The 19,268-nt window shown below is 51.3% G+C and overlaps 1 protein-coding gene across 1 annotated transcript; it reads right to left on the bottom strand.

Moving 5' to 3' along the window:
• Nucleotides 1-3,028: 3,028 nt before the first annotated feature.
• Nucleotides 3,029-19,265, bottom strand: Tmem38a (transmembrane protein 38A). Its single transcript, XM_032918739.1, has 6 exons — nt 18,192-19,265; nt 10,026-10,182; nt 9,577-9,761; nt 8,413-8,500; nt 5,495-5,612; nt 3,029-4,422 (listed from the first exon to the last, which is right to left on the bottom strand). The coding sequence occupies exons 1-6, from the start codon at nt 18,313-18,315 to the stop codon at nt 4,198-4,200; spliced, it is 897 nt and encodes a 298-aa protein (XP_032774630.1). The 5' UTR covers nt 18,316-19,265; the 3' UTR covers nt 3,029-4,197.
• Between the last annotated feature and the right edge of the window lie 3 nt (nt 19,266-19,268).

The following is a 19,268-nucleotide window of genomic DNA, read 5'->3' as shown; positions in this document are numbered from 1 at the left end:
ACCTATCCATAGTTGCAATCCCAGGGTATCAGATGCCTTTTCCTGGCCTCCTGCATACACATGGCGCACAGATACACATGCAGGCGAAAGCACCCATATACATTTTTAAATTTCATTTTTAAGAAAGAGAAATAATCTTTTTAAATGATATCCAGGTTTGTTTTTATTTTTTTTAAGATTTACCTATTTATTGGGTACACTGTCGCTGTCTTTTTTTTTTTTTTTTTTTTTTTGGTTCTTTTTTTCGGAGCTGGGGACCGAACCAGGGCCTTGGCTTCCTAGGTAAGCGCTCTACCGCTGAGCTAAATCCCCAGCCCCACTGTCTTCAGACACACGAGAAGAGGGCATCGGATCCCATTACAGATGATCGTGAGCCACCATGTGGTTGCTGGGATTTGAACTCAGGACCTCTGGAAGAGTAGTCAGTGCTCTTAACCACTGAGCCATCTCTCCAACCCAGGTTCGTCTGTATTTTATGTGTATTTTGCCCGTATGTGCCTGTGCTTCATATGCATGCAATACATGAGAAGGCCAGAAGAGGGCACCAGATCCCTCGGATCTGGAGTTAAAAATGGTTGGCTGTTGCATGCTCTCTCTCTCTCTCTCTCTCTCTCTCTCTCTCTCTCTCTCTCACACACACACACACACACACACACACACACACACACACACACGAAACTGAAATGTTTGAAGCCTGCTGTTGTGATCTAGACAAGGTGTAGTAGTCAGGGGCTGTGTGCCAATACTACTTCATTTAAAGACAAAAGTGAGAAGCCACGCTGTGTGTTTGTTGAGGACAGAAGCTGGGCTCCACATATACTGAGTATATTGTTGGGTATCTGTGCTCTGTGGCCCTTAGAATAGAACTCAGCCTGTCCTACATTTGGCAGGCAGCACCCCAGACTTGGGAACCAGATTGGATGTGTTGGGTGTGTGCTTACAGAGTCTCTCCCCGTTTCAGTATTTTCCTTTGCCTAGGAGTTCACCAGGTCACTGCTGGTTATGAGCAAACCCAGGCTGCCCGCAGGGACCCCCTCAACATCCAGTGTTTGACCTTCCCTTTGACCTCTCTTCTAGCTTCCAGCAGCTCAATTAGAAGTTAGTTTCCTTTGCTAATTGAGCTGGGACTTTTCCCAGCCGCCTCCGGGCAGAAGCCAGGCTTGGCACCCACCCACGTGTGCAGTGTTGCTGGATTGGGGCCTGGAACAGGGAGGGGAGTTGTGTACTGTGTGCCAGGTGTAGGGCTGGCTGGAACTGAACCAAATCCTCCCGTGTGTGTCCCTTGCTCATCTTTAAAGAGTGCACACCTGTCATCCCGGCCCTAGGAGGCAGCGGCAGGTCCACCACAAATTGGAGCCAACCTGGGCTAAAAAAAAAAAAAAAAAAAAAAAAAAAAAAGTCAGCTAACCTTGGAGGACATCCGTCCAAGTGAAACAGGGCTGTGGGGAAACACACTATAAGCTCCGGGGACATCTATAGAGCTGCCAAAGGAATAAGGTAGAAAGGGCAGAGGAATGGAGCGAGGGAGGGAGCAACAACTTTGTTCTCTCGATGGAGCAACAACTTCGTTCTCTCGATGGAGCGAGCTGTAGAGGCAGGGCTCTGCTGTAGAACACTAGCTGAGCATGCCAAGGTCCAGGGTTCCGTCGCTCCCTCTAAAAGGAAGAGAGTTCTGGAAGCAGGCGGTGAGGGCTTCTCAGTGTGCCGAGTCAATGGCCAGCTGGTCCACAGAGTTCCAGGCCAGCCAGGGCTACACAGTGAGGCTAGACAGTGGGGCCACACGCCTCACTCCCAGTACTCAGGAGGCAGAGGCAGAGGCAGTTGTATCTTTGAGAGTTCAAAGCCAGCTTGGTCTACATAGTTCCAGGCCAGCCAGGGCTACACAGTGAGACACCGTCCTAAAACAAACACAACAACAAAAGTCAAATCAGTTGTCACTGAGCTTCACAGTGTGGAGGTTTATCTTTTGGTGTGTGTGGCATAGATGGAGCTCAGGGCCTTACAAATGTTAGACAAGTGATCTACCCCTGAGCCATGCCTCCAGCCCCTCACGGGGGATTCTAGGCAGAGGCTCTACCATTAAACTATTTCCCCCAATGCTAAACATAATTTTTAAAACAATATAAAGAACCCCATTCTCAATATCAGACAATAGAAGTGACCAAACTTGAATCCTGCTAAAATTAGCCTGAATTTAAGACCAGGCCGTCGTCAGAGTTCTGGCACCTGTTTGCAGACGCCATGGCAACCTGTCCTGGCAATGACCCCCGAACCATAGGCCAGCCAGCAGCTGTCACACCTCCTTCCCAAAATAGGCTGGGAGGATTTTTATTTCCATTAAGTCCGTCCGGCCAGAATGTGTGATACCTATCATGCCTTGGGCTGGAGCGCAAAAGGCCGCTTCTCTGTAATCCAGCTGCTCTGGGAGCCAATTCCAGACCAGAAACCACTGAGGTTTATAGACAGTTTGCAATCCTGACACCAGGCCTGTCCACGATCAAGGGCTTATGGCCTTTCCTCCTGCCTCCAAATTTTAGCTACTGTGAAAAGTCAGGATGAATGTGGGGCCCCAGGATCACTTGGTCCTCTTGGCAGCACATTCCTGATAGTGGAGGAGGCTGAATAGCAACAGGGGTTCCCCTTCCCTCCTCTGCCCTCCCCTCCCCTCCTCTGCCCTCCCTTCCCCTCCTCTTCTCTCTCCTCTCCTCCCCTTTATCTCCCTCCTCTCTCCACATCCCTACCTCTCCTCCCCTCCCTCCTCCCCTGCTTCCCCATTCTCTCTCTCTCCTCTCTTCTTCATTTCCTTCCTTTCTTTTTGGTTTCACTCTGGTAGTTCAGGCAGGCCTGGAACCAGTGGTCCTCCTGCCTCAGCTTCCGCACAGGTGTGTACCTTCCCACTTATCTTGGAGTAGTCAGATATGCTTGGCCCTGCCTCCCAGGCTTCGGCCCCGTCTCAGATCCCTGGAGGCCTGGGCCGTCTCTAGAACAGACTCTGCTGCATTTTGAGGCTGAATAAAGAAAAAAGAACTTGATTCACTCGCACCAGATTTATTGGCTGATCACTCACACAGAGCTTTGATTGACACCAAGGGGATGAAACCCGGGAGCTTCCAGCCTCAGGACCTACCTCCAGGAAAACTTGTGAGGAGCATTTTCTCAACAAATGGGCAACACTGGGTACTCCAACTAGATCTGAGCCTCACAGAAGCCTGAGACCAGCAGCACCCCATGATCACCTCTCTCAGACGTCCTGGAGACTTTGGTGACCATGGCCCTTGCCCTGTACAAGGCTCACTGCTCCTCCGAGCCGCACAACACTGTACAGGGAGCATGTGTGGATCTGTGTGTTTGTTGAATGACTGAGTGAACTATGCTGATCGGACACGAGGGACACCTGATACACCCGGGGCCCAATTGTGAGCACTCAAGGCTGTTGGCTCTTGGACCCTCTGCCCGGCACACACACTTCTTTTGCCTGTGGGCAGCTGGGAACTCAACAACACACCCCACTCCCAACACCCGTTAACAGACAGCCCTAGATGAGTCTACTCAGCTGAGTATCTAGTGAGATGACCTGGGTTCCAACACAAACGGCCTGACATACAAAGCAGTCTGCCACTGCCCTTCATGCCAGCTCCAGTCTCCTCCGTAATAGCACTGTTAAACTGTTTGACATTGTAAAGACCTCCTGCGGACAGGAGGACCTGGGGGCTTGGTGCTACAGAACGGAAACAGAAGGCTCAGAGAAGGGAGGCCATTTGCCTGAAGATGCCCAGCAAGAGTCATAAAATTCTAGGGAGGGTGGGAAAGGACGCAGGACCCCAGCTCCTGGCTCTCAGGAGGAACTTGGATAATTGAGTCTCCACGGGACTTTAAATTGTTTTGGTTTCAAGATATAATTAGAACGCAGAATGAAAACCAAGAACCTACCAGCCTGTAGGCCTGGACTGTGTATCCCCCAAAGCCTGTGACCTGATGAGGAGTCTGGCAGAAGGCAGGGTTGTCCACTCCTACCGAACTCCTCCACATTAATTTAACCCCACATCAGCCCTGGGGTTGCTGATGGCTCCAAATTGTAGTTGGGGAAGGTGAGGCTGGTGGGGGAAGGGGGGTTTCCGAGCCCTGAATGCCCTAAGTTCTGAGTTTCTCTGAGTTCATATCCTTCTCCCAAGCACCCAGTGGACCCCTGGGCCAACCCTAATCCGCTTTCTTGGTCTTCTTCTTCCTGAAGCCTTCGCTCAGCTCTTCCTTGGCCTTAGCAGGCAAGCCAGAGTGCTGGGTGCCTAGCCCCATGCCATGTGGTGCTCCATGGTTGTCGTGGTGATGGTCGCCTCCCCAAGTTGCCCCAAACAGCACTGGGCAGATGTAACCCTCCAGGACATCAAATGGAGAGCTGTGGGAGTGAGTGGCTGTCAGGAACACCTGAGGGGAGTACAAGGAAGCACAGTGGTGGGAGAGAGGAGAGCAAAGGAACGGTGAGAGAGATTGGGCTAGCCCCAGCCCTCCAGCTTCCCATGCCTCCGAGTACATGAACCCCTATCCTGGACTCTGGAGAGCCATGACTTCCAGTGTCTACACCCATCTAGGGAGGCTGCGACCAGTGGTCACCCATGACAACAGGACCTCCCAACACCTGGACTTCAGGTTTACGTCCTGTTGTTGTTGAGACAGGGTAACATGTAGCCCAGGCTAGCCTCCTACTCCTTGTGTAGCCAAGTCTGGCCATGGAAGGTGTCAATCATCTGAAGCTAGAAGAGGTCCTTCACTTTACCCCATCCCTGTTGCCACCACACCCACTCCTGTTACTTTGTGCCTCACATCCCAGGACTCTAAACAATAAATTCATTCTTTCTTACTCCCTCCTTTTCTCCTTCCTTGTTTGATTTTGTTTGCTTGCTTTTTGTTTGTGTTGTTGTTTTGAGACAGGGTCATACGTAGCCCAGGCTGGCTTCAAATTTGCTATGAAGTTGAATGTAACCTTGAACTCCTAACCCTCGGCCCACTTTCCTGCCACAAGGTCTGGTTTTTTTTTGTTTTTTTTTTTTTTTTTTAAACAGAATGTCACTAAGTAGCCTTGGCTGGCTTGGAACTCACTATGTAGCTCAAGCTAGCCTCAGACTCTTATGGATCCTCCTGCTTCAGCTTCCACAGCAGAGCTTACTCCCTTTCCAAGGCTGTGGTCTTCTTCTAGGAATGGACCATAGGCAAGGACCTTCTATGCTTTGGGGACCCGGGGACAACATTCCTCAGCCCCGTGGAAGGATAGGGAAGACCCAAGATTCATTTCTGGTTTGGTCAGATTCCTGTTCCCCTAGTCTCCCACACAGGCACCCCCAGCCTGTGCCTAAAAGTCCCTTCTTCCCAATCCCATCCCCACCCCCTTGGCCCTCATGGCTCAATTTCCTGATGAATTTCTTCCATCTACCTCAAGTGAATCATGTCTCCTGGCTGAGCGCCCCCGCCCCACCCCAGGGAGGTAAAGGTGGTGGCTTACCTTACACGACACCATAAACATGGTGAAGACGAAGATGAGGCTGGCCTTGGACACCGGGAGCCAGCGGGTCTGTTGCAAGGTGAACAGGACGGCTCCATACAGACTGGCCTTAGTGGGGCTGGAGGGGGGGCGAGATATAAATCACCAGTGGGAACTTCATGGAAAGCTCACCAGAGCCACAGCTGACTGACCAGGAGGTGCCAGACCTGTCTTCCCCGGCTGACAGCTTTGTCTGTCAGGCTGAGAGCACACTGGTTGGCGCTGGGTTGAGAAGTTCAGTCTGAACTCACACGTGAGAACAGAGCTGGGTGATCTCAGGCTTTGCCAAGGGGAAGAACTCAGCCACTGAGGAAATTGGAGGGTGGTAACGTGTGGTCATTTGTCCTTCTAGGCTGACCCCTGGCTTCCCAAGGTTATGAAGTGAATTGTTTCTCTCCCCTCTGGAGTCCCTGGTGCTGCTCACAGTTTCTGACAGAAGGATCTGCACTGTCGCTGGGAGCTGAGCCTCTCCTCAGCCACACACCCTGCCTCTGTTCCCACACAGTGGGCGTCCCAGTCTCTGTCTTTCCGGCATTCCTGTAGGCAACTTTGGGGGAAGTTGATTTTTTTTTCCCTTTAAGTTTGAATAACCTAAAAATTACCTTTTTTAATTTTTATTTTTTACTTACTTACTTATCCCAATATCAGCTCCCCATCTCCTCTCAGTACCCCCTCACACACAACCCTCATTCCTCCCTCCCCTTTTCCTTTGAGAAGGGGAAGCCCCCCTCCAAGTATCACCCACACACGACCCCTCCCCCTGGCACACCCGGTTGCTGTGGGACTAGGTACATCCTCTTCCAGCGAGGCTAGACAAGGCAGTCCATTTAGGGGAACAGGATCCACAGGCAGGCAACAGACTCGGGGAGAGCCCCTCCTACCCACCCCACCCCCACTCCTGCTGTTGGGGACCAAGCTGTTCATCTGCTACCTATGTGCAGGGGCCTAGGTAGAGGACGTGGTTCTTTCCTTTGACCATGCAGAGCCTCAGGCACCAGGCTTGGCACAAGGCCCCTTGACCCATCGAGCCATCTCCCAGGCCCTGCACCTTCTCTTTGAGACAAAGTCTCTTACCCTACCTCAAATCTACCAGTTTTGCTTGAGGGGCTGGCCAGTGAATCCCAGGGGATCCTGTCTCTTCCTTTCTGGTTGTGGTGGTTTGAATAAGAATGTCCCCCATTCTGGTCCCATGTGGGTGCTGCTGTTTCGGGAGATTGAGGAAGTAGGCTGCTGGGGGCCTGAGCCCTGAGCTCCCTGTCCCTGCCTGCACACCTGCTGCTTGCTGCAGAGTCTCCTCCCCGTCACGGACTCAGCCCACTGGCGAGGAAGCTTGGTCATGGTGGTTTTATGCGGGCAACAGTAGCTAAGAGACCAGCAGCAGGACAGGCGTGCTGCCACACCTGGCTTCTAAAAGTGGCTCCCACACTGATCGGTACAGGTTCTTGGTCCCAGCATCTTTCTCTCTCTTTTAACATTTTATTTATTCATTTAATTTTATGTATATGGGCATTTTATCTGCATGCGTCTCTGTAAACCACATGTTAGCAATACCTGCAGAGGCCAGAGAGGGCATCTGATCCCCTGTGAACCGGGCCGCAAATGGTGGTGAGCCAGCCTGTGTGAGTGCAGTGAATCCAATCCCCGTCCTCTGGAAGAGCAGCCAGTGCTCTTAACCTCTGAATGTCTCCCCAGCCCAGAAGCTTCACCTCTGGGCTGAGATGCAGACTGTGGGTGTTGGACCCTGAATGGTGAAGCAACACCCCACCCCTAAGACAGTACAACCCCTGCTGACTGTGGATGGCCTCAGGGTACCGTCTGGACTGAACACGAAGGAGAAGCTGGCTGAGCTACACTCCTCCTTCTGCTGGGTACCGGCTGGGAGCTGCTGCCTTGGGCCTTGATGCCTTCCCTACCATGATGACCCGTACCCCACACTGTGAGCCTATGCAAGTCCATTCTCGCTGGAATGCTCCCGCCAGTCACGTATGGGACCACAGCAACAGGAAAAGCCACCAAGCCCTTGGAACACTAGGTGCAGAGAGTGTGGGTGGCCGCCGGTCACCTCACACAGGAGTGTGGTGGGCAGGGGTTTGGCTGTAGTGGTCTCCACCGCTCGCCTCTCCAGATGCTGGCAGCTAAAGCCACCATGCAGAGGACTAATGAGGCCTATGAGACGGAGCCTCAGGAAACCCCTGCACAGGGGCAGGGGCTCCTGCAGGCTGCTCTCCAGCTTCCTTAGGTGCTCGCCCCAACGCTAGAGCAAGGGGGGCCGAGGAGTGGCCCCGTGGTTAAAGCGCTTGCTCAGAGCCAGCCGGGTAGCAAACCCAGGCACGTGAGGGACTCGAGGTCTGCCTGAGAGACCCTGCCTCAAATAATATGGCGGTCCCAAGCGCCACCCCCAGCTTCCGCATGCACATGCACACACATGTGCCCCTCCCCCACATCACACAGACACACAGGAGAACTGAGAAAAGAACAAAGAAATAAATGAAATTGGAAAAAAGATATATCAGGCTCGATGAAGTGGTGCTACATGGGTCATGAATGTTGCTCTGTGGTCCTGTCCTCTGTCCCCCCCGGCCCTCCATGCCACAGGGCCTGCCTGCCTGTGGCCCTCACTCCTGCTCCATTTCCTTGCACCCCACTCACATCCTCACCTTGGTCTTGTAGCTTTCTAATCTGATAACTGGCCATGATCCTATCCTCTGGGTGGAGGGTGTTTTGTAGCCAGAAAACTCCTATTCACTCTTCAAAACCCCAGTCAAATATCACCTCTTTGATTGCAGAAGCCCTTCCTGTCCCCACCTTATGGCATCTCTATAGATCAATATTGTAGGGCCAGGCAAGGCAGAACAGAGGTCAGCAGGCAGGGTACTCACAAGGACATGTGTAGGATCTCATTGGTCTCTGGCTTCCAGACGCCTCGAAGCAGCTGCTCCAAGTTGGACAGGAGGGCAACGCCAGAGCCTGCAAGGCAGGGCACCTCTGAGGTGGCTGGCCACTCCCACACCCTCCTTTCCTCCAGCCTCAATTCCCGAGGAAACGCAGGACCTTCTCCTGAGAAGACTCTGAGCTAGGGGTGATCGATCATCCATTGCATATGGGAAACTGAGGCTCAAAACAGCTCCTTCCCCAGTATCACAGGCAGTCAGGGGAAGCATTCGGAAGTGTCCCTGACTACAAGGGACTGTCCTGAGTCTCACTGTGTTGCCCAGGCTGGCCCAGGCCTCCTAATTCTCATTGTCTCGAGTGCTGGGATAGGAGCCCACCCCAACACCTGCTCAACTGCTGGGATTTTTACTTTATTTATTTAAAAAATTAATGATTCTTTTTTATAGTTCTATTTTATATTTGAATAGTTTGTTTAGTCTGTGTATGGGGTGCTAGCATGCCAGGGCATGAGTGTAGAGGTCAGAGGACAACTTATGGAGCGAGTTCTCTCCTTCCACCCCATGGGGCCCAAGAGTGGAAGGTATGATGGTACACACCTTTAATCCCACCACTTGGGAGGCAGAGGCAGGGGGATCTCTGTAAGCTGGAGGCTAGCCTGGTCTACATAATGAGCTCCAAGGCAGCCAGGGATGCCTAGAGACTCTGTCTGGAAAATAAAAAAAGTTGCATTTTATTTATACTTTTTGTGGTAGTGGTGGTGTGTGTGTGTTCATGTGCATGCACACGCCAGAACACACGTGTGGAGATCAGATGACAACTTTCGAGAGCTGGGTCTCTCCTCCTATGTAGGTTCTGAGCTTCAAATTCAGGTCATCAGGCTTGGCCTCAAGCTCCCTTCCCCCACTGTGCCATCTTGCTGTCTTCTATTATTAGTAACATTGTTGTTTCTGTGTATGGTGTATGTAGGTGGCATGTGCCATGGTGCTCAGGTGGCGATCAGTCAGCAACTTGTGGAAGTCAGTTCTCTACTGTGTGGGCCCCAGGAATCAAACTCAGGTCACCAGGTTTTGGCTGCAAGCTCCTTTACCCACTGAGCCATCTCATGGTGGTGACTTTTTTTTTTTTATCATCCTTGTCATAATTCTGTTTACCTTTGACCCATCCGGTGGCGATCATGATGAACCACCCATGGTGGTAGTGGTGGTGTGCGTGATGGATACCCACAGCAATCTTTCGGACCCTCACCACCTCCTTCATAGCCACAAAGATGAGTTTCACAGGCAGAAAGCAGACGCACTTGTAGAAGAGGTCCAAGGGACAGAAGAAAATCAAGTACCTTGAGGACAGAAGGCCCAGGGTCAGAGGGACAGTCGGGTACACCGGGAGCTGAGCTTAGCGGAAGCAGAGAAGGTGCAGCGTCAGGGGGCGGGGCGTTCACCGGTTGCCGAGTTTCGTGCACAGGTAGATGAGGAGAGTAGGAAGGATGGCAGCACCACACAGACTGTGACTGGGGGTCCTTGCTCCCTCAAACTCCCACCGCCCTGGTGCTGCGGTCCTCCCTGACCCCAGGCTCTGCCCTTCTCCACCTCCAAGTCCTCACCACACTCCGGAGGCCAGCAGAATACTGGAGCTGTTGCTGAAGTAGTCAATGATGGGCTCCCCAAGAAGCAGGTCGGCCAGGATGTAACTCCCAAAACAGTGCAGCATGGCGCACAGCCAGGATGCCACCGGGTGACGCCGGGACAGCTCCACAGACCCTGCGAGGGTACATGAATTCTGGGGATCACGTCACACTCGCTTGCATGCTACCCTTCTAACCCCCTGGGTGCTAGAGATTAAGTTCAGGGCTTCTAAAGTTCTCATCGGATGCTGGGATGGAAGCCGGTCTAGCTGCATGCTGAGCCGGCTCTCTACCAAGCACAGACTTGCCGGTGCCCATTGAGGAAGCCATTTCAGGTTCCAGGCAGGGCAGGGCAGGGCAAAAGCATTAGGGGTTACTGAGCTGGTAGCTTGCCCACCAAGCCTGATGAACTGAGCTCCCTCCCAGGCCCCAGTGGTGGGAATGAAGGTTCCGCCTGATTCCTGCAGGTTGCCTCCTGACAAGCATTTGTTTCAGACCTGCTGCGTGTGACTGAGTACACTCACAGGAACAATGAAAGTGACCCGGCACACCTTTACTCCCAGCAGAGGCAGGCAGATCTGTGAGTTCAAGGCTAGCCTGGTCTACAGAGCAAGCTGTAGGACAGCCAGGGCCATAGAGAAACCCCGTCTCAAGTAAACAAATGGATAAGTAAATAAGATAATATTTCTAAATCTCCATAGTCTTTGTTAATGGTCAGGTTCTATCTTTACGTTACTATTGTCCCCATCTGATAAAGCCACACCCCAGAGCCATGACTGGGTATCTCCGGGTGTAACTGCTTATCATGCAGAACCCCTCCCTTTCTGACCAGTTTCATTAACAGAGAACAATTTTAGGAGCAAGCTGTCAGCTGCAGTGCTCCATGTTTGAGCCACCTAAAGGCCCTTGTTACTGTTTGAATGGGGTCTGATCCCAAGCTTCACAGGAAACTGGTCCCCAAGGCGTCAGAGTTACAGGTGGGGGACCTTTAAGAGTTGGGTGCAGTGCTCGGTAGTTGGGTGGGGGTGCCAAGGCCAGCCTGCTGGAGGTAGGACCTGGGAGAATATGGTTTTAAAAGGGACAGCTGTGCTGTGCTGAGTTGGTGGAAAGGTTTTTTTTTTCTTTTTTTTTTTGGTTCTTTTTTTCGGAGCTGGGGACCGAACTCAGGGCCTTGCGCTTCCTAGGCAAGCACTCTACCACTGAGCTAAATTCCCAACCCCGGTGGAAAGGTTTTTATCTAAGTGTAAAGTACTTGCCTAGAGTGCTGGAAGCCTTAGCGCCCCCTCCATAGCACCACAAAGACTTGGTGTGGCTGATGCGGGTCTATCATCCCGGCACACAGGAAGTGAGGCAAGAGAATCAGACGTTCAAGGCTGGGGCTTGAGACACGGCTCAGTGGTTAAGAGGAAGAGGACTCACGTAACAGCTCACAACTATGTGTATCTCCAAGTCGACACCCTCCTACAAACATACATGCAGGTCATCCCCTACACACACACACACACACACACACACACACACACACACACACACACACACACACACACGTAATTCAACTTCTATGAACAAAAGAACACACAAACGAAAAAGCAGCCTTGTCAGGTGCCCTGGAATGTACCATGGGGGGGGTACAGGGAGGGGGAGGGAGGAGGAAGAGAGAAGGGGAGGGAAGAAGGGAGGGAAAGGATCCTTCCATCCCCAAGCCACCCTGTATCTATTTAAAGCACACTTCCCCTGAGAAGTGATCCCCGGGACCAGCTGCTGGGTCCACTGAGCCAAGGCTACCAAACATCCCCCTCGCTCCACAGAAAAAGACACTCGCATGCGCGTCTAAAAATAGCTACCAGGGGCGGTCTTATTCCAGGGTCTTCCTGCTCTTTGGCACCACCGTAAGGTGGGGGAGGGGGCTGAGATTTCAGTGCATGACCCATGACAAACCGGCTCTAGGCTTGGTTTCACAAGCACCTCCAATATAAAGAACTATGTCCCCTCCTGGCTCTGCCAGAGCCCAAGTGTCTGTCATGAGTCTCCAGCGAGCCTCAGTTTCTTTGGGTGTCAAAAGGCAGAGGGATGGGTTTACAGCCCCTGAGGTATAATGACGCAACTCATTATCTTTAGGGTTTTTTTTTTTTTTTTTTAAGATTTAATTATTTTATGAGTACACTGTCACTGTCTTCAGACACACCAGAAGAGGGCACCAGATCCCATTACAGATGGTTGTGAGCCACCATGTGGTTGCTGCAAATTGAACTCAGGACCTCTGGAAGAGCAGTCAGTGCTCTTAACCTCTGAGCCATCTCTCCAGCCTCTACCTTTAGTTTTAAAAGATTATTTTGTGAATGAGTGTTTGCATGCATGCGTGTCTGTGCATAGTGAGGGTGCTGGGACTGCCGAGGCCTGAAGAGGGTATCAAATTCCCAGTTGGGGTTGTGAGGGACCCTGGATCCTTTGTAAGAGCAGCTGGTACTCCTTACTGCTCTAGCCCTGGGTCTCACTCTAATACAGACTAGCTTTTGATTTACCATCCTCCTGTCTCAACCTCTCCACTGCAGAGATGACAGGCTTCAGTCACTGAATCTGAAGAAGCCCAGTCTCCCTGCCTCTACTGGCCCCATTAAAGGCTACCTACCAGGGACAAAAAAAAAAAAATTGCTTAGCCCTTAGCAATTATACCAGAGATATTCTGGGGCCTAGAATGAGACTGGAATATCTGGGCGTAAAATTTCACACATACATCTGAAACCCACCCACTGTGGGCTGGAGGAGCAGACCAGTTTAGCACCCTGCCAGAATCCCACAAGGAGGGGCTTGGTTTAAGATCCCTGCCCAGATTTCCCCGTGTCTTCTGGTATCAAAGATTAACGGCGGTGGGTGGGGGATAGAATTGTCCTCTTTTCCTTTTTTAGTGCTACGCCATGCACGGCGTATCTCAGGAGCCACAACCAAAGTTACAAAGCTTTGTCTTTTTCAACTTATGTTTGTTGTGAACGTAACACTGGCCTGAGGAAGAACTTGGTGCTGTAACACAGGGAACCAGGGAACGTGCTGTCCCTGAAGCCTCGGCACAACAGAAACCACGCAGAGACCTATGTGGTGGCATAGGCCTGAAATCACAGCCGTCAAGACTCGGAAGGATCATGAGTTTGAGGTCAGCCTGGACCACTAGTAAGAGCCTAAAAAATGGAGTCTAGCTGGGCAGTGGCAGCCCACGCCTTTAATCCCAGCATTCAGGAAGCAAGTAGGTTTCTGTGAGTTTGAGCCAGCCTGGTCTGCAGAGTGAGTTCTAGGGCAGCCAGGGCTACACAGAGAGATCCTGTCTTGAAAAGCCAAAACTGAAGAAGGTCACTGTTGGGCAGAAGACTCAGAAAGTCAGGGTTCTCTTTAGCTATGTAGTGAGTTTAGTCCCACCTGCACTGCACAAGACCAGCTTAGTTCAAACAAACGGAGGTTGGTTCTAAGGGTAAAGTGCTTTCCTAACATGCACATAGCCTGGGGTTCCATGACAAACACATAGGTGTGACGGGGGGTGGGAGGGGCACCAGTCAACTCAGCAGGTGGATCAGAAGTTCAAGGTCATCCTAGACTATAAGGTAAGGCCAGCCTGTGCTACTAAGAGACCGTATCAAGAAACCCGAAGGAATCTAGACTGTCAGGGGCCATTTCTTCCACCCCTCTCCTTGAACAGAGCTTGGGGCCCAGGAGGCAGTCAGACTCTAGAGGATACCTGCTTTAACAGGCAGCGTGGGCCTATTTTACCCCCTCCCTTCTAGACACTGGGGAGGGATTTGGATCAGGCTCTCCTGGGCAGTTCTGGTTCAGCATCCTGAATTTCTGCGTAGCTCCCGAACACTCTGAGCTTTCTTGTAAAAGAACTCTCTGTAAAGCCCAACCTACAAAACGCCAGTACCCTAGTGACATGCTCTTCTAGGTCAGTAGTTCTCAACCTCCCTAATGCTGCCACCCTTTTATGCAGCCCCTCATGCTGTGATGACCTCCCAGCCATAAAATTATTTTGCTGCTACTTCATAACTGCAATTTTGCTACTGTCACAATCATAATGTAAATATCTGATCTGTAGCTCCCAGAGGGGGGTTGAGAACCACTGCTCTAGAGCCTTCCAAATGAACGGAACCACTTCTTAGAGAATGCAGAAGCCTAAAACCCAGATATCCATATTAGTGGACTACACGTCAGTAGTCGGAAGAGGGGAGCTGGTTCATTTTACCAATGAACCCATGCCACAGACAGGCAAGGGAAAACGTGTGGAGGCAATGGGGACTGAATGATGGTTTGAGTTAGTACAGGGACCAGCTCCCACCTCAGACTCCCTCATCTGTTCCTTCTGTTTCCTGTTTATGCGTGTGCATTGAGCATGTATGTTTGAATGGCGCGGGTTTGGGGGGACAACACGTTGTGTGCAAGGCTTGTGCACACATGTGTGTCTGTGCACATGGAGCCAGCTTGCCCTGAGGACCCAGTCTTCCTGAATACTTCACCATCTTTTTTATTTTATTACTGAGTGTGTGTGTGTGTGTGTGTGTGTGTGTGTGTGTGTGTGTGTGTGTGTAGTCTTACCATGTACCTTTGGCTGTCCTGAAATTCACTGTGTAGACCAGGCTGGTCTTGAACTCACAGAGATCCGCCTGCCTTGATCTCCTGAGTGATGGGATTAAAGGTATGTAGCCCAGCCTGGCCTGCATACGGCCTTTGGCTCAGTTTCTTGTTTGCCAATGTTACAGATTTGCCTGGCCTAGCAGCTCCCCAGTCACCTTGCTTTCCTGAGGGAAATGAGTGGTTCCTGCAGCCTAATCTGTCACTCTGGCTGTCACAGGAACCCATGGGACTTGCAGGCTCACCAAATATTTACCTCAGCCTTCTACTTCATCTTCCCCAAATTTTGGAGGAATAGCCTCAGCAGATGTCTTACAGCAAACACTGGGGAAACGGGCTTGAAATGCAAACATGGAGATATTCTGATGGAACTCATCTCGGTTAATTTGGTTGGTTGGTTTTGGAGACTCCTGTACACTCAGCAAACACTACCAACAAGCCATGCCCCTGGCCCCTCACTGGGGAATTTTAGGCTGTCACCCTAAGGCTGAGTCATACTCCCGGCCCACATTGGCAGGGTCTAGGCAGGACCTCTAACCATATCACTATCCCATGAAAACATTTTGAGGCCATTAATATAACACTTGCCATCAGGCTTGACGGCCTAAATCCAATCCCTGGAACCCACATGCTGGCAGGCGCGACCTGAAGCCTGCATTATGTTCTGCCTTCCACCCATGTGCTATGGTAGCACTTAACACTCACACAATAAATAAGTAAACAAAGCAAATAAATAATAAACAGATAATAAAACATTTTAAAACAATTTTATTTTGAGACAGTATCTGGCTAAGTGGCTGGCCTTGAACTTGCAATCCTCCTGCCTCTACTTCTTGAGTGGGTGGGACAACAGGTGGGCACCATCGAAGCAGGACCAGGTAGAGTTTTTAGTGTCTGGCCTGGAGCTCACAGAGATCCACCTACCTCTCTCTGCCTTTGTCTCCCGGGTGCTGGCATTAGAGCCATGCACCAATACGCCCAGGGGGAAACAGACTTTTTAAAAGACCCCAGGAAATCTATGCAGCTAGGGCTGGAGAACTGGTAAAGTTCTAAAGCAGAAAACCAAAACCCGGAATATCCTGTCTCCTACCCTCGTAGCACAGATGGTTATTAAGACACTCCTGCAGAGATATTCAGACAAGAATAAGCATGGAGCATCTAGAGTTCAAGCACAGGGAAGGCTGAAGAAAGAGGATCTGAGTTTGGGGCTAGCCTGAGGTATACAGGAGGACCCTGGCTGTGTTTTCTTATTTAAATAGGGGTTGGTAAGATGATTCAGAGGTAAAGTCACTTGCTGCCCAGTGATGCCTGTTGACCCAAGTTTGATGCCTAGAATCCATGTAAAGATGGAAGGATGTTGTCGTCTGTCCTTCACATGCACTCTGGGGCATGTATGTACACACAGACACTGATAATGACAATGATGATAACTGAAAATATTTTTAAACATAAGTAAAATAAAATGGGGAGGGATGAGTTTTACCTGAGTTCAATGCCCAAGTACCACACGGGAGGGAGAACAACTCTGTCAAGTTGTCCTGTCCTAGACTGGAGAGATGGCTCAGCGGTTAACAGCATTGATTGTTCTTCCAGGGGTCCTGAGTTCAATTCCCAGCAACCACATGGTGGCTCACAACCATCTGTAATGGGATTCAATGCCTCTTCTGGTGTGTTCGAAGAGAGTGACAGTGTACTCACGTAAAATAAACAAATCTTCAAAAGAATTTTTTTAAAAAGTGGTCCTGTGCCCCCCCACATACACACAAGTAATGAAAAGAGTTAAAAATAAGAATACAGGGGTTGGGGATTTGGCTCAGTGGTAGAGCGCTTACCTAGGAAGCGCAAGGTCCTGGGTTCGGTCCCCAGCCCCGAAAAAAAAAAAAAAAAAAAAATAAGAATACAGACTACCCCTCCCATACCCACCCGTTTTCAGCACACTTCCGTACTAAGTCCATTCCAGGGGGTTCACACCTCCTCACAGTGGATCGTGGGGTGTGTTGGGAAGCCACCAGGAATTCTCCCCTTGCAGGAAACTCAGTTTCTCCAAACAACAGAATGAACAAGAACTTCACCTTGCAAAGCCTTGTTGCTTGTGCACAGGGAAGGAAGACCCAACACACATGCCTGACAGCCACGCTAATCCCGTTTGCATGAGACCATGTATTTATGCTTGTAAGGACACGTGCACAATTTCATCTAAGAAAGCTCTGGAAACCGGCCCTCCCGAGGTTATCAGAAACTGTCTTTAAACTTGACTTTTTTTCCTTTCCACCTGTGGGCCATCTCGAAGCCCCCATCCCCCATTCCTAAGTAAACATAGCAGTCTGGTTTTGTCACCTCAAAAGTAATTAATTTACATATCCACCCACAGAAGGGTCCTAGCTTTCCTGGAAGGAAACTTTCCTACCCCTCGCTTGCAGGTTCAGTAGAATAACTGGAACTACAGAAGACAAACAGGACCCATTTGCTTACACTGAACTTGTATAAAAATAGAACACTCCAGAGAGGCATTTATTTATTTATTTATTTATTTATTCGTTTGTTTGTTTGTTTTTGAGATAGTCTGGAGTCAAACTGGACAAGAACTCACCAATAGCCCTGGCTGTCCTGGAATTAGCTTGTTTTCCTCCTGCCTCTCCTATGTTCTGGTGTTATAGGTGTGAGCTACATGTGTCCTCATTAAAGCAGAAGGTTTGGAGGAGGGGCGAGGCAGCAGCAAGATGACTGCGGCTAAAGGAGCTTGTCTACGAATCTGACCACCGGAGTTTGACCAGGGACTCCCGTAAACTGTCCTTTGACCTCCACATATACCCACAGCACAGATATGTAAATAAAAGTAATTAACTTTTTAAAAATTTAAATCAAAGAAGTAGGGTCTTTTCTCCCCTGACTCTTGAGAGCGAGATGACCCGAAGTTGCCCTGTCCTGGAACCTTTTCGGCTCCGTCAGTGGGAAGAATCTCAGGCCCGAGCTGGCCCAGCAGGCAAGCGGGAAGGAAAGATGCCAAAAGATGCAATACAGAGGGGACATGGGTGTCATTTTACCCGAACCTGATCGCAGCCCCCAGCACGGCCAGTCCTTATATAGTCACCCGGCAGTCAGTCCAAGGGCGTTAAGGGAGGTCATGGCAGCTGACGTCCAGAACATCTGACCCTCGCCCAGGCAGGTCCGACCCTTGGTTGGAACCTTCGCCACCATCAATCCCCCTTGCCCAAAAATAAGTTCAGGAAGCCTTACTCTAATCTGACTCTGGTCTTTTCCCCGCCCCGCCCGCAACCCACCCCGCAGCACCTGTCCTCCTAACAGTAAACAAGTGCGCTCCTCTTCTTCCCTTCCACCTCATTTGCAGCCCCCTTTCCACAGAGCCTCTGTCTCCGAGGTCCCCTCCTCCACCTGCATGTGCGTGGGAGCACTCCGCGATCTCAACCACTGCCTCCTCCCCTATCCTAGGATCTAGCTTGCCTACTCCTCTCGCCTCGGTCCTCAAGCCATGAGCAACCTCCCTCTTGGTAACTCCTACTACCCCCGACTCACCTGGCTCATACTTCAGGTAGATGATGGAGACGATGAAGTAGCTGAGGTCGAAGACAGGGAAGAGCGGCACCCGCGAGAAGCTGAGCGCTAGCTCGCCCAGGCTCAGCGATGATATCAGGTCCATGGCGATGGAGGGCGCCTCCGCGGCCCCGTGCGTCCCGCGCCCCGCTGCCCGGCGACTGCTCCCTCGCCAATGAACCTAGCTCACTGCCAGGCACCGCCCCCTGCCTGCCCCCCAGGAGAGGAGGGGCGGTGGGGACGCCTAGCACCCTGGAGCCCAAGGCACCGGGCTGCAGGGACGCTAGAACCTGGTCAACTGAGCCAAAAGGGATCTATCCCGTGCATCCAGCGCACACAGAGGGAACCTTGTCTTTGTACATCTACTTAGTTAGAACCGTGTCCCTTTTCCGCGGGACTAATCCAATCAGGATCCCTATTCCCCTCAAAGCCCACGCCCTCGGAAGATCTCAGCTAATATCATCTTTCATTCCTGAGGAGCCCGTGTCTCCCACAAGAACCCTGCTTCCCACAGAGAACCTTAATTCAAACCCTCACGTCCTGTTTGGTTTTATTTAAGAGGCTCCACAAGTCAGAGCCCTCCTCTTTGTGGACCCCAGCCCAGACCGTGGTTAAGGGACACTCCCGCTTCACGGAACTCCACAAGTTAGGATCCATCCTCTATAGACCTTAACCCAGGCCTCATGTTCTGTAAGGTCTGTTTGGTCAGGACCCTCATTTTCCATGGGGGCTACTCGAGTCAGAACAGGGAGGTCCGTGCGGGTACAACCCAGGCCGGGGGTACATCCTGACTCTATGCACACTGAGCCGGGATCGCAGTTCTCCGTGGGGACCCAACAGGGGTCCTTTTGGAGTTCAGTTATCTGCCGCGCCCCTATCAAAGCCGTTTCCGGGCGGCTCGGGGGTCAAGGGCGCAATTTCTGTAGATGGCGAACCTGAAGCCCAGTCAACGCCAGATCAGAAGCAACAGCAGGGATCAGCTGTGACACGCGACACTGCGCATGCGCGTGCAACCCAAGCTCCGCCCTGTAGGTGACATCACGCCACATCCTCCCTCGA

This window comes from Rattus rattus, chromosome 13, assembly GCF_011064425.1.
Source record: "Rattus rattus isolate New Zealand chromosome 13, Rrattus_CSIRO_v1, whole genome shotgun sequence".
In the NCBI taxonomy this organism is placed as follows: Eukaryota; Metazoa; Chordata; class Mammalia; order Rodentia; family Muridae; genus Rattus; species Rattus rattus.
Note: the sequence above shows the minus strand (reverse complement) of the source record. Positions and strands in the feature narration are given on the sequence as shown.